This window comes from Pituophis catenifer, unplaced genomic scaffold (genome assembly GCF_029215685.1).
Source record: "Pituophis catenifer annectens isolate HBS135680 unplaced genomic scaffold, rPitCat1.0.hap2 SCAF_1, whole genome shotgun sequence".
Classification (NCBI taxonomy): Eukaryota; Metazoa; Chordata; class Lepidosauria; order Squamata; family Colubridae; genus Pituophis; species Pituophis catenifer.
In genome coordinates, this window is record NW_027256881.1 from 40,037,868 (window position 1) to 40,061,034 (window position 23,167).

The 23,167-nt window shown below is 36.8% G+C and overlaps 2 protein-coding genes across 3 annotated transcripts in view; both read left to right on the forward strand.

Annotated features, from left to right (window-relative positions):
• The first annotated feature begins 1,228 nt into the window (after positions 1-1,228).
• CALM2 (calmodulin 2) lies at positions 1,229-17,920 on the forward strand. Of its 2 annotated transcripts, XM_070932338.1 has the most exons (6): positions 1,229-1,403; positions 7,751-7,781; positions 14,751-14,894; positions 14,995-15,101; positions 15,636-15,771; positions 17,294-17,920. In XM_070932338.1, exons 1-6 carry the CDS (start codon positions 1,401-1,403, stop codon positions 17,320-17,322), a joined length of 450 nt encoding a protein of 149 aa, XP_070788439.1. In that variant the 5' UTR covers positions 1,229-1,400; the 3' UTR covers positions 17,323-17,920. The 2 variants fall into 2 exon arrangements, with proteins under 2 accessions (XP_070788439.1, XP_070788440.1); XM_070932339.1 differs by lacking the exons at positions 1,229-1,403; positions 7,751-7,781 and adding an exon at positions 13,554-13,653.
• Positions 17,921-20,897: 2,977 nt separating this feature from the next.
• Positions 20,898-23,167, forward strand: part of STPG4 (sperm-tail PG-rich repeat containing 4) — a 37,426-nt gene continuing 35,156 nt past the window's right edge. Inside the window, exon 1 of the mRNA XM_070932337.1 lies at positions 20,898-20,966. Within this exon, the coding sequence (XP_070788438.1) occupies positions 20,898-20,966 (69 nt within the window). The remainder of the gene's footprint in view (positions 20,967-23,167) is intronic.

The window sequence follows — 23,167 nt, forward strand, 5'->3', positions numbered from 1 at the left end:
AGCCGAGTTGCAGTGACAGGAGACCGCAGCGCCCTTGCTTTCTATTAATTAAAATCTTGTGGCTCCCCGTCAAGGTCTTTTTTGTGCCTCCACTCGGTCATTTCTAATGGGACCCTCCACCCCGTGTGATTCCCGTCCAAGAACCGAGACGACCGGTATTTGTTCCGACGACCTAAGTCCTCAGCAAATCTCTTCCGAACTTTTATTTGCCACCCAAGGCTTGCCTTGTAACCTACATTTGGGCGGTTGGGTTGACACAGTTGTTGGGTTATTAAAAAGGAAGCCCCGTTGGATGTTGGTTCGCATTGTTAGACGCCTAGCGTGGTGCAGTAGCAGCTGGCTCTGCATGTTGAGTAAATCCCATTATGCTTATAGGGCTGGATTCTCCTGAAAGCGTGTTTCAGGTTGCACAGCTTTGCAACGTTGGCGAGCGCAGGACGATACGGCGCACTACGCATTTCGGCTCCACCTCCAGCCCGATCCTGAGGCTCGGAGGAACAACTGAGGCTCGGAAACTGGTCTGCTTTGCATGTTGCCCTCCAGGACTTTATTGCCACTCACAGTCTTCCATCCAGCAAATCCCCTTTCCTCTTTCCCCAGGAAGGCTCACTCCTCTCTGCCCTTAGCCAAAGCTTCAGCCCGAGAACTTTCCATTCACCGCGAGAAGCCCTCCAGTCGCGGTGCGCGTACTGCGCCAGCGCCGGTTTTCCTCAAGACTCAAAAGGCGGCCTCAACCGCCTACCAGTTAACACTCCCACCCGCCCCCGCATGGACTCCTCAATAGAGGGCGCACGGCTCCCGAGCCAGACTGTGCATGCCCGAGTGACGCATTGCAGGTACGAAGCCACCAATCAGAGGAGCCTGTTCGTTGTTCACTCACTCACACGTTTCCCTTCGTCCATCTTCTTTCGCCGAGCTAAGAAGTCCCTCGTTAATAAATAAATAAATAAACCCTACTCGACAATCTTACTTTAAGAGAGCTACTCTTTTACCATTCCTTTTTTTATCTTTAGGGAAAGGAACCTATTCGTATGTCTGAGGCAAAAAAAAAAGTGAAATTCGTGGAGAAGGAACGGAATACATAGCGGGAGCGACGGTTGATACGCTAGTTGCGAAACCGGATCTCCTTTATTGCGCGCTTTTCATTTTCGCTATGGTGGAGGGGAGGGGGGGGGGGAGGAGAAGGCGCGGATGGATTTGAGAAAGAAGTGAGGTGGTTTATGAGGCGCTGCCGGCAGGCGTGCTTCGTTCAGTGTGAGGTGAATCGCCGAGGCGTTTGGGTATTAGGAGCTGAAGAGGCAGCAGACGGCGCGCCACTCCTGTCTTCTGTGCCGAACAAGGCGGCACCAGTCGTGATCCTTAGCCTGCAGTAATCGCCGCCAGGCCGGGCAAAAGCCAAAATGGTTAGCAAAGGGAGGGCGAGAATCGGTCGGGGGGAAGTGGGGCGATTTGACGTGATCGCGGTAGTTAGCAGCAGAACGAGGAATGGATTGCTTTATAATGTCGCTTTTTAAAAGTAGTGGGGCGATGCGGGGACCCGGGTAGGCATCGTGTGTGTTGGGGGAGGGGGGTGTCGATCCTATGGGAGGACATCGGATACATTGAGACGAGTTAAGAAAGAGCGCGCTGAAGTCCGACTTTATCGCGCGCTCGTGTCAACGTCCTCCGTTGACTTCAGAATTCAAACGGACGCCGACTGCTTTTCTCGGCGCCATGCTGGGAGCGGAGTGAGGGGGAAGGAACAGAAGGTCTGTGGTAACTCTTCCCTTGTTAGATTCGTTTAAGGAAGGGGGTGTCCTGAGAACACCGTTTGCGGGGGGGGGGGCGCGGGTAAAATTCTGTTGCTGTAGCAACCGAGTTGTCGCCGCTGCTCGTGCAACGTTTGAGGCGTCGCGGGTGGGAGGCGGGAGTTGTCAGAAAAAGTGACGGCGCCCCGGCTTGGTTTTTTTGGTGGCGCAGGGTGGAAATCAGGAGCAGTTTGTGTTCGCAGAGGATGTTTGGGGAGAGAGTAAAGCGGGGATCGGCTTTGCAAAAAACACACTGAAGCTTAAACCGCTTTGCGGGTTTTTTCTTTTTTCTTTTTAAGAGGTGCAAAGTTTCTGCTTTCCCTAAAAAGGTGCAGTCGCGCCACGGGGGAAAATTTAATGGGTTAAAGCGTGGAGCTACATTGGAATATTTTGTGTGTGTGTGTAGGGAGACTAGGAATCTCGGTAAAAACTGGGGGAAAAAATCTTGTAACATTTCTGTGCAGACTTTTTGGGATAGGATGTTGAGTAAGGGTGCATTATGCTCTGAGGTTTCTAGGTTAAGGCAAGCGAAGCCATATTAAGGAATTTTGAGGAATGTTAAGTATGAGGAGAAATAATCATCAGAAAGTTGTATGATTTGGATATAGGTACTTCATCAGGAAAGAAAATACGGTAATCTAAGGGATACCCTTAAAATCATAATACTAAGCTGCTGATATTTTACTGTACCTTCCATTCCAAAAAGATTTGATTGTACTTTCTATATTTTAACAAGTAACATGCTTAACTGGTAATATAGTTTCATACCTATAAGGAAATGCTTGAAATTTGAAAAGACTGGGAATTGAGCAAGAAAGTCCTAGTGCTAAATTTGAGTTCTGCTGGATGTTGAAATAAATGTGGATTTTGTGCTTACTCTATCTTTCAAAGTGAATTTTCTCTTCTTGAGTGGAAATAGTTGAGATGACTGATTTTTTTTTCTTTTTGATTAATGACACTAAATGATTTGTTTTGATACTAAAGCTGAATGAAAGTTTATCCAGGACAACAAACTTCTCAGTGGCCATAAAAAGTATAAAACCTCAGAGCAAGGGATAAATTTAGATGTTCTTAACATCAGTATCAGAGGATTCTAATTTCTACATCCTCAGCAGCTAGACAGCCAGTCACTTCATTTTCTGTTACCCTGCAGAACATTTCAAGTTGACTGTTATAAATATTTATGAATTTAAAACAATCTTTTGTTCTTTGAATATAAATCTTTGTACTGTATAATTTTTTCACTGAAATAATGGAGTATGAAGAAACTGAAGAATCTCAGAAATGCAGATGATTTTCTCAGCAATTTGCAAACATTTGTGCAAGTAACCTATATACAGATTTCTACTTTTGTTACATGACCTCAGTGATAACTGCTCTTCAGAATGGTCCCCATAAGATGTGATAGATTGCTTTAAAGCAATGCTTAGAATATAAATATTTGGCTGGAGTTTGGAAAAATACCAGCTACCAGATCACATAGGCTAAAAACATGTTATGCTAACATGTAGGAATTGTAACTTCCTTATCTGTAGCAGGGTTTATTTCTAGAGATTAGAAGTAGATTCCATATTTATGACACTTTGCATCCTAATTTCAATATGAGTTAGATGGCCAACTGAAGACTCCATATTGAAGAATTCTTAAAATGGAGTGAATAAACAATGTGCACTCAAGTTAGAATTATTGGCTAAGTAGAGATATTTTTATATTGTGTGTGTGTGTGTGTGTGTATACATGGATACAGGATTTTTTGAAAGCATAAAATTATATTATAGGGATGCTTTATTTCATTTTCCATGACAGCTGTAAAATATGTTCTTTCCCCATGGGACTTTGAATTTAAGAGGCTTTAGCCTGTTTTTGACCTTTTTAGAATTGCTGAAATATTTCTTGAGTGTTTTCTATTATAGAATTATTTCTGTTGCTCTCAGCCTTGTGGATATTTTGGATGAAATTTCAGATTGTTGCTTTGTGTTCTAGGGAGAAATCAATATCAACAGTTTCACCTGGGAATCTAGAATTTGTCATGAACATTTATCTGTAGGCCATAGTGCAGTTATGCCTCTGTAGAAGGTCACAAGTGATTCTTTCCAGCAATAAAGAATGAAGTACATGGTGTAAAATGTAATTGATAGCAGTAGCTGAATAATTCTGATGTCTGTTAAAGCAGTTTTTTGCTTGTTATCTATCGATAGAGCTATTCTTGAATAGATGGGTCATTTATCTAACATCAGTTTTACTATTTGTATTCTTTTTCATGTGCCCAGTCCTTGTAATAACAATTATACAACTTGGTTGAAGAACACAGTCAGAATGCATATTTTTCAGTTACACGTTTTTACATTGCCTATGATATTTGATACCATGCATTTGTGTTATGCTTACATACTGCATTTAGACATCTTAATTTTAGTTAAAGCTTTATTTTTATCCCACCTTTATTTTTAGGAGTAACTAAAGACAGTAAGCATATTTAATATCCCTTCTTCCTCCTATTGCTCCATTATAATCCTTTTTTAAAAATGAAAAGGGTGACAAAAGAGTCAAAAGAATAGACTCATTCTAATTGTGCATCTAGAATTTTTTGTTTTCTAGAATTCAAGAACTGGTAGATGAGAAATTATGTAGGGAAGGAAAACAAGTTTTAATTCCTGACCATTGACGAGTTGTAGTTGCTTTCATTATATTAAGTTTCTTGAAAGTTTTCCATTGTAGAAATGAAGGACAGCATATTTTAAATTACAAAACGAGTTTATTTTTCTTTAATTGTTGTACCCTCAAATCTCCTTGGAAGAGAAATGTCTTCCAACTCATAGAATACATATATGGGTGGTTGGGGATGTAAAAATCTACTGCAGAATGTGGTTCTATCAATTGACAGCCACAGCTGGTTATCAACTAGCAATTTTATGGGCCTTCAGTAAATGCCCTACTAAAGCTATGTTAAGTGAGGTGATAGTGAGGTGACAGCTTTTCATCCAGCTGTTGTACTTACTAGCATAACTTCCTTTGCTTGTCTGCCCCCTTTAATTCAATAGGTATGGGTAATGGGTAGTTTGATATCTGACATGGCTGTAGAAAACCTTTTGAAGGTTTGCAGCAGCAGCATCTTTCCGAAGCTTCTGAATAGCTGTTTTAAAAGCATCTCCAATTTAAGTGAGTCTGCATTCATCCTTGTTCAGAGTTTCTACTGGTACTTTTGACAGAGTTGCAGTGTGTGCACATCTATGTGGAAAGTATCTTATAAAGCCATTAAGTGTTAGAGCCTTCCAGAGAATGCTGTTACCTGTTTTGAAGAAGAGCCCTTTTCACAATCTTTGTATAACTTTACTTAATGAACGATGATTTATATTGCAGTTTTTAAAGCCTTAATATGCGTAATAATTGTGTATTTATGGGAGTTGTAGCTGAAAACTTCAGAAATATAGCCAATTGCCTAATTTTGCATAATTTCAGCTCCAGTCTGAGCTGTACCAGGGCATGGATAAAATGACCAGTGTAGTCAGCTATATATAGTGCTCCAAGATTTGAAAAAGCTGCTTCTATTTTATGTCACTAGAATACCTAGTATTAAATCTGAAAGGATGTGACTATTAATTTACTGCTTAATCATAATTTGAGATTGCAAAATAAAAATAAGTTGTGGGTAAAATATAATGTAAACACTAATATTAAAGAGATCAAATTAATAAATACAGCTTTATATAGAAGCATGATAGAGGTGTCGGACTCAGTATAGTGGTACAGTGCTTTTAATTCATGAAGAAAGTTACTGCATCATTTCCCCTTCCTAGTTCTGATTTCCATATTTTCTTTTGTTCTGCACATCCTGTAACTCACAAGATCCTTTTCTAAAGTATTTTAATAAAGTAAAACCTGTTCAGCTTTTCAGGAGATATCTTTGTTCTGCATTACCAAGACAGAATGAGCATGTGAATTAAATTTTCTCAACTTAAGTTGAAGTTTGCAAAAAAGATAAGTTGATAGTCCTTAAAGATAAGATTGATCTTTGGTTCAAGTAGATGTGATTAAAACGATCACATTTCATTGATGTTGCAGCCTCACTTATTATTTTTCGTCTATGCAATGCAGAGAACATTCTGAGAATCCTAACAGCCATTTTCTACTTGCTTTTCCATGCCTTAATGTTTCAAATTTTCCACATTAATTTGCCCATTAGAGAACATTTCAGTCCTTGTATGATACAGTGAAATGAGATGTAATGCATGTCTTGTATAATAGACTTGTTATTGGTCATTTTAAGTAGGATTTGAATATACTGTTTATAGAGAAAAATTACAGCCAGACTCTATTGTCAACTATTAGTTTCACAAATAAGTTCCCAATGAACTATTTAGATTTTTTTTAACAAGCTGACAAATTTGCTGCAGGGTTTTATTTTAGTATACTGAAAAGTTAGGCAATATATGTGTAAATTGATAGTCTCTAAAGATGTTAAGGTAAAGTTACATACGTGATTCAGAAGGCAGAGTTATTTAAAATTCAATATATATTGGCTAATGTTTCATGCTTGAGGAAACTGTCCCAAATCATTTTACTTATGGAGAGCATTTCATAGGAAATTGCATTATGCTTAGAGTAACCATTGTTCTTTTATCTATAAGAGCAGATTTCCTGGATTGTTATATGCTCAGGATTAGTTTTGTATTTGCTATATTCTGTATTTTCTATTAAGTAAATCTGCTCGACAGTATAGTATTGTAAATATTATGGTGCAAATTAATATATTTTGGCAAAGTGTCCAGTACATTTTCCAAACACAATTACAGGTGTTTATGCAAAATTGTGCAATTGAGTCTTAAAATTTTCTAATATGCAGCAGAGTGCTATCTGGTAATTAAAGTTACCTTATTTAACTAGCTTGCTTATTTGCTTGTCCATAGATAGTGAGACTGAACAATTTCTCATTATTTCACATATTGACTAGTTGCAAAATCAATTTTTTCTGATTTCTTATAACTTTATTATAGCTCATACACATTTTGCCAAATTGTGTAATCTTCTGGAAATCTGAGGTGGCTCTGTTTAGAGCAGAGCTCCTCAAACCCCTGTCCATGGACCGGCACCGGTCTGTAGCCTGCCAGAAACCAGGCCATTCAAAGAAATGAAGCCCCATCCGCAGGATGCAGGGAATATGCAAAACCACGCCCCCTCTGGTCCATGGAAAAACCTCTCTCCATGGAACCAGTCCCTGGTGCTCAAAGGTTGGGGGCCACTGGTTTAGAGTCCACTGACATGAATAGAATGAAGTTAAATTAATTGATACCCAGTGAATTTGCTTTTGTAATTTAAAGCTACTATTTAATGGAAGAGGTAATAGAGGTAGTTGGTAAGTCTCTCCTTACTGTTGATCTGAGGACTGCTGGCTGTTTAGAACTTATTTCTTTTTCTCTATATAAAGAATTCAGCTGTAGCCACCAGTTGACTGGAGCCGTTTGGTTTTTTTTTTTTTTATTGCAATAATTAGAAGACCTATGTCAAAGGTGTTGGGCTGTCTTTGTGGCTTGAAGCTGCGGCTTTTTGTCATGGTGAAGCCTCCCTAAAACATTTATTTGTCTTATTTAGCAACTAAATCAGCAGAAAATAGCACTACAATACTTTTCAGTGGTTTGCATTTGTTGTTCAATATTGCGCTGAAAAAGATGTAGAGCACTATGTGCAGGATACACATTGCCTATGCCCTCCTTTCAAGGAACAGTACAGATCAAATACAGCTACATTTAAATGTCTATTTATAATTTGATTCTAGCTCTGTATTTTCAAAGTTCCTTTATCTTTTCATTCCCTCGTAGAGTGTTTGCTTTGTTTTCAGAATTATAAGTCTGAATGTAGAGCCTTGTGTATATTCTGCAAAAAAAAAAAAAAAAAAAAAGTAAGAATGGTAAATATAAAACTAGTTTGCCAAGGTATATTAACCTCATTATGTTTACATATTCTAGGCTGATCAACTGACAGAAGAGCAGATCGCAGGTGAGATGCCAGATTTATATTACTTACGGTGTTAATGTGTAATTTCAAATATATTTCAGTAAAAGTATAACGCTAGAACATGAATATTTTGTCTACTAATTGGATCATTTTAATTCATAACTGGCAACTTCACTAAATTTATTATTCTACCATATAGCTATAATTTAATTACAGGAAATGCTTAAACTTGAAATAAGAATATTCATTACCTGCATGCCTAAAGTTTGAACTGCATAAATTATATCGCTTTTTTATATTATAACAGTATATGCCTGCGCTTCTTACATAGAACTTCTGAAGGAGCATATATTCTTTGTTACTTTCAGTTAAATAAGGTACATAAAAGTGTGTTTGAATGTGTATATTTGGGTTATATTCCTTGAGGAGAAAAATGGTATTTGCAAATGCCATTTCTATAGACTCTTATTTGCTCACAGTGACCATAAATCTACCCTCCCTAAGCAAATTTTAATGTGGATGTTTAATACTCTAGAGCCATGATGGCGAACCTATGGCACGCGGAGCCATATTAGTGGGCACACCTGCTCAGCTCTGGGGCGCATGCGTGCGCCGGCCAGCTGATTTTCGGGCCTTCTGGGCCCACCAGAAGTAGGGAAACAGGCTGTTTCCTGCCTCTGGAGGGCCTGGGGGCGGGGTGGGGAAGGCCCGTTTTTCTTTCTTACCTAGCTCTAGATCCTCTCTGTGTATCTGGGAAGGGCGAAAACAGCCTTTCCCACTCCCTTGGAGGCCCTATGGAGGCTGAAAGGGCCCATTTCCGACTCCCGGTGGGACTGTCCCCAGCCTCCAGAGACTCCTAGAGAGGCTCCTAGAGACTCCTAGAGAGGCTCCTAGAGACTCCTAGAGAGGCTCCTAGAGACTCCTAGAGAAGTTCTGGAGGCTGGGGACAGCAAAAAATGTCGCTTCCTGTCCCACCAAGAGTTGGGAAATGGGCCCTTTCAGCCTCCGTAGGGCCTCCAAGGGAGTGGGAAAGGCTGTTTTCGCCCGTCCCAGATAACACAGAGAGGATCTGGAACCAGGTAAGAAAGAAAAACGGGCCTACCAGGCCATCATGTGCCAGGAGCGGGGGGGGGGAGATTGCGCATGCATGCGTGTGGGCACGTGTGCGCACGACCCTCCCTCGCGCCCCCCCTCTCCTGGCACGCGATAGCAAAAAGGTTAGCCATCACTGCTCTAGAGAGAAGAGGAATAGGCAGAAATAAGATCCACTTCCTGCTTGCAAATCTCAGAAGGTTGATCCAGAAATATATTTATGGATCACAGTTATGTGTAATTCCATATTTACACGTCATCTTATATTTTTCCTTAGTTTAACATTTTAAAGGAATTGCTAAAATAATAAAACAGAATAGTATCTTTTCAAAGCATGTTATATGTTCTGTTAGAATGTTTATTATACCGAAGAGATAACAGTCTATTGCAATCCAGCTGAAGAGTTACTTTGGTGCTCTAATGTAGCTGAAATGGAATTAGCATTAAAGAAAAAAAAATTAGGAAGGATCTGCCCTAATTGATCAAATGGTTAAAAGTGGTGGCAGGAACATTGTATCTTCAGACTTGCAAGATTCTTGTAATGTAGCCTTAATTTAGTAGACTTAGCTGGTCTAGTTGTATTTTCTATCTGATTTACATAGGTGGGCTGACAGAAATTTATTAACTTCATTATGGAAAGTCTAATTTATTTATTTGATGGATAGCTAGACCATAACCAGAGTTAAGGCATTAAAATCAATAAATAATCACATGTTAAAATTTCTTTAAATCTTAAAACATTACAAATATCCCAAGATAGTTCAAACCTAATTAGATAGGCTTATTAAAATTGTGCATAATATTTTTTTTTTTTTTTTTTTTTTTTTAATTTGATTTATATGCCGCCCTTCTCCGGAGACTCAGGGCGGCTTACAGTGCGTTAAGCAATAGCCTTCATACTTTTGTATATTTATACAAAGTCAGCTTATTGCCCCCACAAACTGGGTCCTCATTTAACCTACCTTAGAAAGGATGGAAGGCTGAGTCAACCTTGAGCCTTGGAGAGATTCGAACCAGCAGTAAATTGCAGGCAGCTGTGTTAATAACAGGGTGCTTTAAACCACTGTAGTACCAAGGCTCTTAATATTAATTTAGATTCATAAAAACTGCACCCAGTTGTGTATTAAATAAAGTGTGTAAGATGCTGAGTGACACTGCTATTATGCTAGTTTCTCCAGATGAAGTGTGCCTACTTTCTCATTCCAGAGTAACTCTGGGAAAATTATTTGGCATACAAAGATAATCAGGATCTGAGATTTATATTCACATTTAACATCCTACCTAGATGTGTAGAATAAGTATTAGAAATTTCTCCCATAGCAATATAACTTTTCTACTAGTTTTTTCAGAAACCCATATTTTTTGTTGGTACATCTTAGGAAGGTCTTATTGTGACATTGTTTAATTCATAGGCAATAATGAAAGTTTACCTGGTAAAAGTTCCAGTCCCATAACAAGGCTCTGTTTTTTTGTGTCAAGAGGCATAGTCCAAAGTATTTGAAGATAGTCTGTGTGAGATTTATGTTATGCTATGTTATGTTAATTATATTATATTATATTATATTATATTATATTATATTATATTATATTATATTATATTATATTATATTATATTATATTATATTATATTATATTAATTATATTATATTATATTATATTATATTATATTATATTATATTATATTATATTATAATATTTATTATATTATTTATTTTAAATAACTTAGTAGGAGTAATTGCTTAGTAGGAGTAATTACCAACTATTATCTATACCCAAAAGGGAATAAGCAATTATAACATTCTCAGCTGGATCTCAAGGCAAGAGGAGCTTGCATTCTGATAATTCTCACCATACGCCAGTTTTCATTTTGCTAGGATTTTTTATTTTATTTTAAAAGCTAGTCTTGTTGAAGCTTTTGTAGACACACAACATGACACAGGAATAATTTTTATTTACTCAAATTTTGTATTTCTGCATGAGGACTTAAAGTGATAATCTTGAATACAGGTAGTCGTCGACTTACAGCCACAAAAGAGCTCAAAATTTCCACTGCCCATTTTATGAACTGTTTGCCACAGTTGTTAAATGAATCGTGATAATTAAGTGAATCTGGCTTTCCCCATTGATCTTGTTAGAAGCCAGCTGGGAAGGTTACAAATGGTGATCACATGGTCCAGGACAGTGCAACTGTCACAAATACATGCCATTTGCCAACCACCCAAATTTTGATGTCATGACTACGGAGATACTGCAACCGTCACAAATGTGAAAACTGGTCGTAAGTCTCTTCAATGGTCACTAAACAAATGATAAGGATTACCTGTACACATAGAATTATAGGATCATGTAGGAATAAGTAACAGCATAGCAATAATATACACAAGAAAGCCAAGGTAAGTTGGGGAAGTGATATTAAGCTAATAAAGCAATCGTATGCATATTGTCAATTATGCATAATAATTTGTCAAAATACTAATGAAAGGGCTGTATAAGGAGATGGAATTTTCTCTTATGAAAGAGAAAGAACAACATGAGAAAAATGTTTTTAGTATTCTGTAATAGAATTCCTGAATTTTTAATCAATAAAATAGGCAAATGTAATATACCTAGTAGGCAAAAAGGTGGTATGAATTTGTGCATTTAACATTGGGCCATAGCCTTCCTTTTTACATTTAAGTGCCTGGTTACATGCACTTTTAAGAGATTAAAATACCTAAAACATTTTAAAATGATGCATTCTCTAGTAGGAGATTGATGATGCAATATAAAATTACTTCTAGTATTTTTAATTGATATAGTCATTTCATACGAATACTTTCAAAACTATTTTCAGTTTTGTACTCTATGTACATTCATGCTATATGTATTGACCCTATTTCTTGATGGTTAACCAGTTCTTTGTCAAACTCCGTACCGTAGGGCATTATTGAAGAAGCAACCATTAGGTAAATTTAATACGTTTTAAAGCAAAAATTAAGAATAGAAAGTATTAAGTCTTAGTAACCCAGTCCTCTTTCATTAGTGAATTCTTCCAGAGAAAAATTTCTATAAACTTTTTATTTGATTCAAAAAGTTTTGAATCTCTTCTTCCTGGGCTTTGTTCTATCCAGACTGAGCTACTGTTTACTAGATAAACCATTAACAAACCTTCCCATCTCTTGATTGTTTATATCTAGAGGTCCTTATGTTTCTTTTTGAACCTCTAGAACATGTTTGACATTCCCACTGTGTTCACTTTACAGGGATATTAAGCAAGTTCTCGTCTTAACAACCAGTTGAACCAAAATTTCCATTGCTAAGCAAGACAGTTGTTAAGTGAGTTCTACCCCATTTTTATAACCTTTCTTGCCACAGTTGTTAAGATAATTACTGCAGTTGTTAATTACTGCAGTTGTTAAGTTAGTAATATTAAGTTAGTGAATCTGGCATCCCCATTGACCTTTCTTGTCAGAATGTTGCAAAAGGTGATCAGATAATCCTGTGACACTTCAAGAGTCATAAATACTTGTCAGTTACCAAGCACCCAAGTTTTGATCACGTGACCATGGGGATGCTGCAAAGTTTGTACCAAGTGTGAAAAGGCATTATAAGTCATTTCTTTCAGTGCCATTGTAACTTCATACAGTTATAACTAAACAGTTTAAGTCAAGGAGTACTTGCAGTCAGCTCTTCCTTCAATACAATAAATTGGAAAGCAGCTTGCATGCATAACCATTTCTATCATATATTCTTAGTGGATTCACTTCTGGTTCAACTTCCGGTCCAATATATTTACTTCATCATAGTTCTAAATCTTCTCATAAAAACTAAATTTTCTTACATGTGTAAATCAGTAAATATAACAACTTTTTTCACATTCATACATTTCACTGGCTTCCTGGAATTTCATTGGTTTACTCAAAATAGTTTGTCCTATAGCTTCTGTCCTTGCCATAATCAAATTGTTCGGACATTCTGTAGTTTTAAATATTGAAACAGGCTATCCCTGCTATAAGTGATAAAAGTTTTATATGATTCCTATTAAAAATGGGGACATTTTATGTTTTGTAGAGACAATTATAATACTTCAAACATCAAATATAAGGAATTTAAGCCTCCATGGCATGATAAATTAACTAGTGTTTGGAAATATAAAAATAATGGGAATGTGTGAATCAGTGATAATCAAGGAAGTAAATCTCACATTCAGAGCAGGAGGAACTATGATCCTATATATAGATAAATTTAACTACAAAAATCAATTTTGGTTATATATTGTTTTTCCCTCACAACATAGTATAGCAGGCAAATTGTCTTCCTACTGGTATTAGTGGTAACATAAAACCAATTAGGCAGTAGTTCACTGTACTTATTTTGGCTAGGTATTATAATACGTTCTAAAGCTAAATAAGGCTTAAATGTAATTGATCCGATAAGAGGTGTATTAATTGGATTAATATTAGAGCATGTTCGTCCAACTATTGAGCTATAGAAATGTTGTAAAACACTTGAACAGTAATTACAATAGTTTGAACGGAAAATATGAAGTTCAAAAGTGATTTCCTAAATCAGAATTTAAAAACTTAAAAGGGATATTCGGGATGGAGAAAACAAAATCCTGTGAAACTGGTGGTTGAAGTTTGAATTGACTCAAGAATTCAATTACTAAAAGACCATAAATAATTGCAGAATATCTTATTTTGTTGCTTCCATTTTCCATGATGAAAATTTCTTTGAAGCAAACTGAAACTTTATGAAAATAAGACAGTATTCCATGCTGGCGGGGGAATTCTGAGAGTTGGTCCAGATACCTTAAAAGTTGCTAACTTTGAGAATCGCTGATGTAAGCACTACCCTTTTTTTAAAGGGCTTGACTTTTTTGTAGTGGGTGTTGTGAGGTTTAGAAGATTTTATGTATTTATTAAATAATATTAAACAAATTTGTATACCTGCCTAGCTCACACATAGGTGATTCCAGTGTAGTCACACATAGGTGACTCTACAGTAAGTGCTATTTTGGCATCTGATACCGTTTTTTCAGGGCCCCAAAACAAGGTCCAAAGTAGTAGTGGGTTGCTCCCAGTTCGGTTTTATAGAACCGGCAGTAAAACTGGCGGGAGGCTCCACCCACCCGCCATGATGTCATCATGGGTGATCTGCGCAGAAGCGCGCATGAGTGAAGCAAGCACACGTGCGTGCTCCCACACGTGAAGTGATATACTAATTTACTAATAGAATTTGCTAATAGAATATACTAATAGAAGTGATATACTAATTGCCATTGCGGAAGTAGTTTTCTGAGCATCAAATGATTGAAGGATTTTTTCATCTGATGGTAATAAAGGGACTTCACATTTCCAAAAGAAAAGTACTTTCCTTTGGGACTGGTGCATGTTTTTTTATCCCTTTTCTTTTCCTGCAACTAAATTTGTTGGAGAAAAGGTGGGGGAAAACTATCATGGAAACATTTTTAAAAAAATAATTTTTAGAGTCACATTCATCTTAACGATGGTTTGTGGTCTTAGCCATATAGCTTTCGTGGCAAGAGTACAAAAATGATGTCTTCTTGATTATTTTGTTGTATTTGATTTCAATTTGATATTGCCTGGTGGTTTTTGTTTGCATACTAACCAGGGTTAATCCTGTTTATGCTTTCAAGTTTAGCCAAGGTTGACTAATTGCTTCCTAATTTAAAAACGTTGGCTAGTTGACTCATCGCAAAGTTATATTATGAAAATTACACAAATTCTGAAAATATCAGGCACACAGTATCCTATTAAAAGCAGTATGTGTTTTATTCTGATGTAATGTGCTTGGATTTCATTCGTTTTACTCATTGTCTTATCCCTTACATTGGCTTTTGAGCAATTGAATTAAAATTTAAGTAAAAATAAGTTGAATGGTTTGCATATATAAATGGTTTGCTGTTTTGTATTACAGAATTCAAGGAAGCCTTTTCACTATTCGACAAAGATGGAGATGGCACAATAACAACAAAAGAATTGGGGACAGTGATGAGGTCACTTGGTCAGAATCCCACAGAAGCAGAATTACAGGACATGATCAATGAAGTAGATGCTGATGGTAAATTTTATTTAAAATAATTCAGTAATTAAAATTAAATCAGCATTAACACCTGGATATAACTGAAAGGAATTTTATTAATATATCAATTATTTTCCAGGTAATGGCACAATTGACTTCCCAGAATTTTTGACAATGATGGCAAGAAAAATGAAGGACACAGACAGTGAGGAAGAAATTAGAGAAGCATTCCGTGTATTTGATAAGGTATTCCAGATATTTTGATAAGTTTTCAAAGTACTATGTGCCTTAAACCAAGGGAAATTTCCACTTTGATAAGAATAAATTCTGTACTCATGCCAGTGAACAATGATGTATAGTTTTCAGGGAATTACATTTGACTTTTAATGCAAGCCTTCCTAACTTGCAGGCAATCTGTTCTATAAAATTTTAGAAGAATTGGTGCTATCAATAATGGTGCACTTTTTTTTCATTCCTCCCAACCCAATTAAAGTATGTAACTAATGTCAAATAATGTCAGTGAAATAGTTTGGTCTGTAATACAGTCTAAAAACAAAGTTTTCCCAAGTATGCATATATAAGAGTTCGAAATGCATGGAACAATAATTAACTGTCTAGCTGTTTTAACTTCCTCGACTGTTCTTTGCAGTGCTAATTGTCCTTGTCTGTGCTTAATTTTTAACCTTTTAGTAGAAACAAGTTATTTCTGATTGAGTAATTGTTAAAATATGTGTTTAAAACAATGTAATATAATTAAAGTGGCCACCAATTATTTTCCAGGATGGTAACGGTTATATTAGTGCTGCAGAACTTCGCCATGTGATGACAAATCTCGGAGAAAAGCTAACAGATGAAGAAGTTGATGAGATGATTAGAGAAGCAGATATTGATGGTGATGGTCAAGTAAACTATGAAGGTAAAAGTTATACATAGATTTTAGTAACATAAGTTGTCTTGAATCTGTTAGCAAACAGTCAAACCCACTGGCCTTAACACACCTGCATAATTAAGGCCAAAGAAGTGATAAAATGGCTTCTGTTTAAAAGCAGTAAAAAAACAATTTTCTGTTGGCTAGAAGATGTGTATTTTTTTTATTATTATTATTTTGCATTTGGCAGTCTGAAAAACCCAATAAAACTATTTGCAATGTGCAGTTTCTCCTTTTAAGAGCTTGCATTAAAATGGAGAGGTAATACAAAGGAATAGCACTGTTAGAATCCAACTAATCTAACTTTTTTTCTCATAACACATAATTTCAAAGTAGCAGTAAATTAGTTGCCAATCAGGTAAATAGTCTTTTTCTAGCATCTGGCTAATCCAATAAAGATGTTAGTATTCTCCTGTCTCCAATGTGATATCAGAAGATTGGCACCATTTTATTTTCTCTTTAGAAACAGCTAGAAACAGGGATTCTCTGCAACAATAATAGTTGGTGTAAATCATGTCTTTGTACCAAATATATCTGCAAAGTTTCAATGTAAAGTTTTAACTGGAACTAAAAATAGAAAAGTGCTATTTGCTGGCTTTATGGTTCTTAATTACTTGCTTATGATCTTTCAAAAATACTTTGTGTTATAAACATTGAAGTGCATGTTTATCTGGCCAGAAATAACATTACAACATAGATCTGATCAAAAGTATTAGTTTTTATTTGATATGAGACAGAAGATATACCAGTAGGGCTTGCAGTATATCAGCAAGGATTCTGACAGCCAGTTATTTAGCACTATTAGTTGGTTTCTTTTTCTGCTTTCAATTATGCTTGAACAAAAACGTTTGAGGTAAATTATAGGTTTTATGCTAAGGGGATAAACTGTATTTGGGTCTTTGCTCAAGCAAAAATGTTCATTGTGTAGCAGTTTTTGATAAATTGGTTATAGATCTGTAGAAAATAGAGTGCAAACATAGATAGGTTGTCTATCTAATATTAATACTTTGTGATATTTAAATTAAAACATTTGTAGTGCTGCAGTTTTTAAAATTACTTAAATAGAATCCTTCACAATTGTATCTGGAAAAAGTATTTTAGTGTGACACTTAAAAGATAAAGCATTGAGTAACAAGCAAATTTTGCACATAACAAGGCTTAGTATTTTAGTTAGGTACCTAAAGAAACAGAGCTGAGCATCACAATATTGATGAACAGTTGACTTGTCACTTTTTGTATGAATTCTTTGTGTATTAGAAAGAATTACTACTACTAATTGAATGAAACATGATTAAAAAATAAAAATTATTTAGAAATAATAGCTTACTAAAGTGAGCCTACTCTTGAAATCCATAAATGGTGAGAAGCACGGCACAAATATTTTACAGAAAACAAGATGGTAGTCTAAAACTGGCATAAATTTATTGGCTAGAATGGCAGATTGCCTGCCTTTTATTTGAATATTCACACAGATACTGGAATGACATTATCATCTTTTTTTCTTCTACAGAGTTTGTACAAATGATGACAGCAAAGTGAAGACACTGCACAGAACGTGTTAAATTTCTTGTACAAATTGTTTATTTGCCTTTTTCTCTGTTTGTAACTTATCTGTAAAAGGTTTTCCCCTTCTGTTGAGAGAGATGCATGTATAGTAACAAACTCATTCCTCCATGTTTTCCCCTTTATCTGTCATCCTGATATTTTGGGAAAATGATCAAAGTAACAAATGTTTGCATGTGGCTTACTCTGGATATTTAAGCCCTTCCACACTTCTAAAGTTAGATGGTGTTGGTTAAATGAGGGATCATCTAGGTTATGCCTGTTGAAATTAGTTATTTTAGGAAATTTAGCATGTTGTTGAAATGTAGTCTTAACTCTGTGGACTATGGACAGTCAACAATATGGAACTTTAAAAAGTTTGCACTATTGCAAAACGGGTGTATTATCCAGGTACTCGTACACTATTTTTTGTACTCCTGGTCATGTACCAGAAGACATTTTTCTTCTATAGTTACTATGCTTTTAAAAACTTTTGTTCAGCCACTTATTTTAAAAAGAATCCGCTTATGGCACAACTTGCCTCAAATCCATTCCAAGTTGTATATTTGTTTTCCAATAAAAAATAATTAACTCACATTGTCTAAATCTTTTGTTGAATTCTTATACGTTGTTTTTTAATGTGTCTACTTCTGAAATTAATCCTTGTACCTTTTAGATTCTAAATGAAGGCTGTGTTTAGGCATAGCAAAAGTAGCAACTTTTGCCTTCTAGGCTTGAACTTGGTTAAGTTCTATCTAGCATGGCATATAGCAAGGCATGGCAGGGATTTCAAAATAAAACACGTGGGAGACATGGGCTGTGCAGGCATGAGATTTGAAGGTGAAAGGTAATTTGAAGTATGTATGAGCATGCATGTTGCAACTATTATCATTCCCTTAAATGCATCAAAGATAGTTTGTTTAAGGAATTTCAGGCAGGTATACCACCCCTGAATCATACTTTTCCCTTTCAAATCTAGAAATCTGTAAAGTGAATACAGATAATATCAACAGTACTGAGCAAATGTTTTAGGCAGTTGTGCAAAAATACTGTAAATAAGGATGTTTTCAAAATATATATTTTAATTGTTTTATTTTGATCAATTTAGAAAATGCAAAGTGAGCAAATAGAAGAAAAATATAAATGAAATCAATATTTGGAGTGACTACCTTTTGGTTCAAATCAGCTTCAATTCTTACACTTGAACACATCACAAAGTCGGGGAATTTTGGAGGATTAGCAGATTAACCAATTATACCAAGCAGATGTTAATGATCATCAATTCTATATGTAGGTTGAAACACAGTCATTAACTAAAAGAAACAGCGGTATAAGAGGCTTAAAACTGGATGAGGAACAGCCAAATTCTACTACGGAGGTTGTGGAAGACAGTTTTCTGTCACAGGTCATACACCATGGCAAAACAGAACAGAAACAAGACACGTAGTTATATTGCATCAACAAAGTAACTGCCAGGCAAAGATTGCAAAGCAGACTGGGGATTCAAAATGTGCTGTTCAAGGTCTTTTGAAGAAGCACAAAGAATCGGGTAACATTGAGGACCGTAGATAAAGTGGTCAGGCAAGAAAACAATGCAGCAGATGAAAGAGACATCAGGCTTATTTCCCTTGGACATCGGAAGATGTCTAGCAGTGCCATCAACTTAGAACTGCAGAAATTGGTGGGATCCAGGTACACCCATCTACTATCCAGAGAAGTCTGGCCAGAAGTGGTCTTCGTGGAAGAATTGTGGCCAAAAAGCCATACCTCCAAAGTAGAAATGAGAAAACTATGAAGGAAAACATAGGAACTAAGGTGGATAAAAATGGCAGCAGGGCTCTGGAGTGGAGTCAAAATTTGAAAGATGTGGCTTAGGACCGGGGTATATACGAGACCGCCTTCTGCCATCAACAACCTCCCACCGGCCAATATGTTCCCATAGAGAGGGACTCCTCAGGGTGCCGTCGGCCAAACAATGCCAACTGGCGACACCCAGGGGGAGAGCCTTCTCTGGGGGGGCACCAGCCCTCTGGAATGAGCTGCCCCTAGAGCTTTGTCTTAGCCCCGACCTGCATACTTTTCGCCGCGCCCTTAAGACCCTTCTGTTCCAGCAAGCTGGACTGGCCTAGTATGAATTTTTAAAATGGGTGTATGTGTGTTTTAATTCGTGGACCAAATTTTATATTCGATTTTAATTGGTTTTAAATTTTATAAATCTATGTGTTTTAATATGGCTGTACTGTACACCGCCCTGAGTCCTTTGGGAGAAGGGCGGTATAGAAATCTAATAAACTTAAACTAATAAACTGTAGCAGGAAGCAGTTTGCTGAAGAGCCAGAGAGCGGTACAATAATGAGTCTTGGCCGGCAACAATGAAGCATGGTGGAGGTTCCTTAAAAGTTAGGGGCTGCATTTCTGCAAATGGAGTTGTAGATTTAGTCAGGATCAATGGTGTCAATGTTGAGAAATACAAGCAGATACTTATCCATCATGCCATGCCATTAGGGAGGCGTATGATTGGCACCAAATTTATTCTGCAGCAGGACAACAGCCAATGTCATTAAAACTATAGTGTAAAAAACAAATTCTGGAAGTGATAGTTTGGCCCCCACAGAGACCTGATCTCAATATCTTGAGTCTCTGGGATTACATGAAAAGACCGAAGGATTTGAGGCAGCCTACATCCACAGAAGATCTGTAGTTTTCCAAGATGTTTGGATGTTTGGAACAATCTTGTGGGAACCTTGGCTGAGTTCCTTCAAAAACTCCAAATGTACCTAGAAGAATTGATGCTGTTTTGAAGGTAAAGGATGGTCACACCAAATTTTGATTTGATTTGGATTTCTCTTCTGTTCATTTACTTTTCATTTTGTTAATTGATATGACTATTAACACTTCTATTTCTGAAAGCATTCTTAATTTACAGCATTTTTAGACAACTGCCTAACACATTTGCACAGTACTGTACATCTCATTGTCTAATGGAATTGGTGAAATTAAATGAGAAATGTAAACATGTATTTATTTATTAAATTTGTTTGCTGTCCATCTCCTCACAAGGTGACTCGGTAGTTTACAACATTGAAAGTGTGTGTGTAGTATAAAATCACATTAAAATTGCAATAAAATGCAAGTTATAACTAAAGCTGGGGAGGAAGTAAGCAGAATATAGAGGGGTGGTGGTGGCAACTTCTATTAGATGATCAACCACCTCCAGTATGATATTCCTCCATTGGGACCTGATAGAACCAGGTCTTCAGGCTCTTGAGGAAAATCAGGAGGATGAAAGCCAAGCAAATTCTGTATTCTCTGAAGCATAGTTGTGTAATGAAGACAAACTGATATGGGTTATTCATTAAAGCTGCCCCCATTGACTGGAAGTTAATACATTGCATCACAGTTGTGATTGTGATATTGCTAATATCTTGAAAATGAGTCAAGGGCACTTGTGTACCCCTTTCTTCAAAAGATTGACCAGCACATCAATTTTGTTAGTCATGCCACATGTTGGGAGCAGAACACAACAAAAATCTGCTTGTAGACCGCACTACACTTAAGATCAAGAAGTAAAAATGATTGGTGGCCGCTTCGTAAGTCGAAAGAGTGAACCAAAAGCTATAGGTTCTGCGGAAAGGCTGAGTGTGAGTGATGCATTTTGTTTTCACTTGGGCTGTGTTCCAAAGGAAATTTCTTTAAAATTCTCTGGATGTATAGATTCTCATGGATCTCTACATGTATCAGAAAATAATTATACTATCTATTGCTAAGTACAAAGCACAGATAAGCAAAAAGACTGGGTGCAGTACTTTCTACCCCCTATCCTCTAAACTTTTAATGGACAGGAAGGTAAATTAAAATGTTAGTTGATGCTAATATTTTTATTTTGTAAGAAGGCCTTTGGAACCATGTCAGGAACAGAGGTGATTCTTTATCTTACCAGGTGAAAAAGGCTAAGGATATTTGTTGAAATAGAATTGTAAGAACAAATGGGCACTTAAGCAAAATGCCTACTCACAGAAAATTTAGAAAATTTTAGGAAGCATCAACTCACAGAGTATTACTTGCTCCTTTCCCTACTACCCTGCTCATCTTTACTCTTGACTGAGCAACAGTGTACATATTTTGATTTACATGGCATTTTTGTTCTTAAAGAGGTTTTTCAAAGTTGTAGGATGAAGCAAAAGGGACAGGAAATCAGCAGACACCAGTCACATGATAAATACCAGGGACCTTGGTTCTATTAGAAGAATAAAACACAAGTTGCATACAAAAAAAGGTCTTCTATGTATCTTCCATGAATGGATTTTCAATTTCACTTATTAAGAAATATGTTTGTTTTGATATACATGATATGATTCACACAAATTTATGGTGAATGAATGATTTCAAAAGTTCAGTAATACTATGCTTCCAGCAATCCCTGCCCCATTTGCTTTTAAACAAAAAAATAGATTTTATTCCAAATAAGTCACAATTTGCCATTTATCTAAACTTTAGTACAACTTTCACTGCTGCTGCTAATATCATCTCTGGTCCTGAAATGGTCCCAAAGGTGTTTTCCTTAAAAATAAAAAAAAGCTAGTTTCAATGTAACATAAACTTCCTGCCCATTAAAGTTTAGAGAGGATCAGGAGTGAAATAATACTGAAACCAGTCTTGGGATACCAATATTTTTTATTTGGTAATATGTAGCTTGATAACTAAACATGCAGAGCCCTTCATTCATTATAAGTTTGTGGGTCACTCTCCCTTTGATCCATTTCATCAGTCTTTGGAGGTGGAAAAGGGGATTAATAGCATCAACTAGTAAACTATCCATGTAAATGAGAGACTTGTTAATGGAAAATGGATGCTAATACAGAATCAATAATGGAAGAGATCATTGTAGTATGTTATAAATTTTTTGACCTAGACTACATAATTCTCTCTGTGTTGTAAAGCTGATGTGTGACTACCACCATGAGCTCACAATCCACTTAACTGAATTAACTAGGGAGGTACCAAAATAGGTGAAATGCTCCAATCATTTAACTTCCCCTCTCCCCAGTAATGAAATGTAACTCTAGCACATCCAGCCACAAACAGGGTTAAGCTAACTCCATATAGTAATATCTTGGGAGCACCTAGCATAGGCACCAGTAGTGGGTTTCAAATCCCGTCACTACTGGTTTGCTCGTGGGCGTACACACACTTGCATGCACGCAATGCTTCTGGACACAGAAGTGTCCAGGCGGGTGGGTGGAGCCTCTTGCCATCACTGCTACTGGTTTGCCCAATCCGGGGCGAACCAGTAGCAACCCACCACTGATAGGCACCCGTATGTCTACTCATAGAATCAAGTATTGGAAAGAATTTAAATCATCCAGTGAAATTCCCTGTTCAGTACAGGACCACCTAAAACATTTTGGACAAATGGCTATTGTTCCCAATGCTAAACTATTCCATTGATTGACAACTATTACCACCAGGAAAGTTATTCTAATATTTAACATGAAATCTACTTCCCTGTTGTTTCAGCTCACTGGTTCTGCCTTCTGATTCTGCCTCCTCTCCTTTTCACAGACATACTCTGGACACCTGAAGATTGCCATTGCATCTCTTCTCAGTCTTTTCTTCAGGCCAATATTTCTAGTTCCTCTATCTGATCTTCATAGGACTTGGTTTCCGGTCCCCTTACTATCTTGGTATTGTCCTCTAAACGCCACGTCCCCCCGCCCCCCGGCTACTGTTGAGAACTGCAGTGCCAAGAACTAGAAACACTATTCCAAACACTATTCCAAGACAGAACCAAATGAGACAATTACGATATGGAGTCGATGCTCACGCTGTGCACCCAATTCAA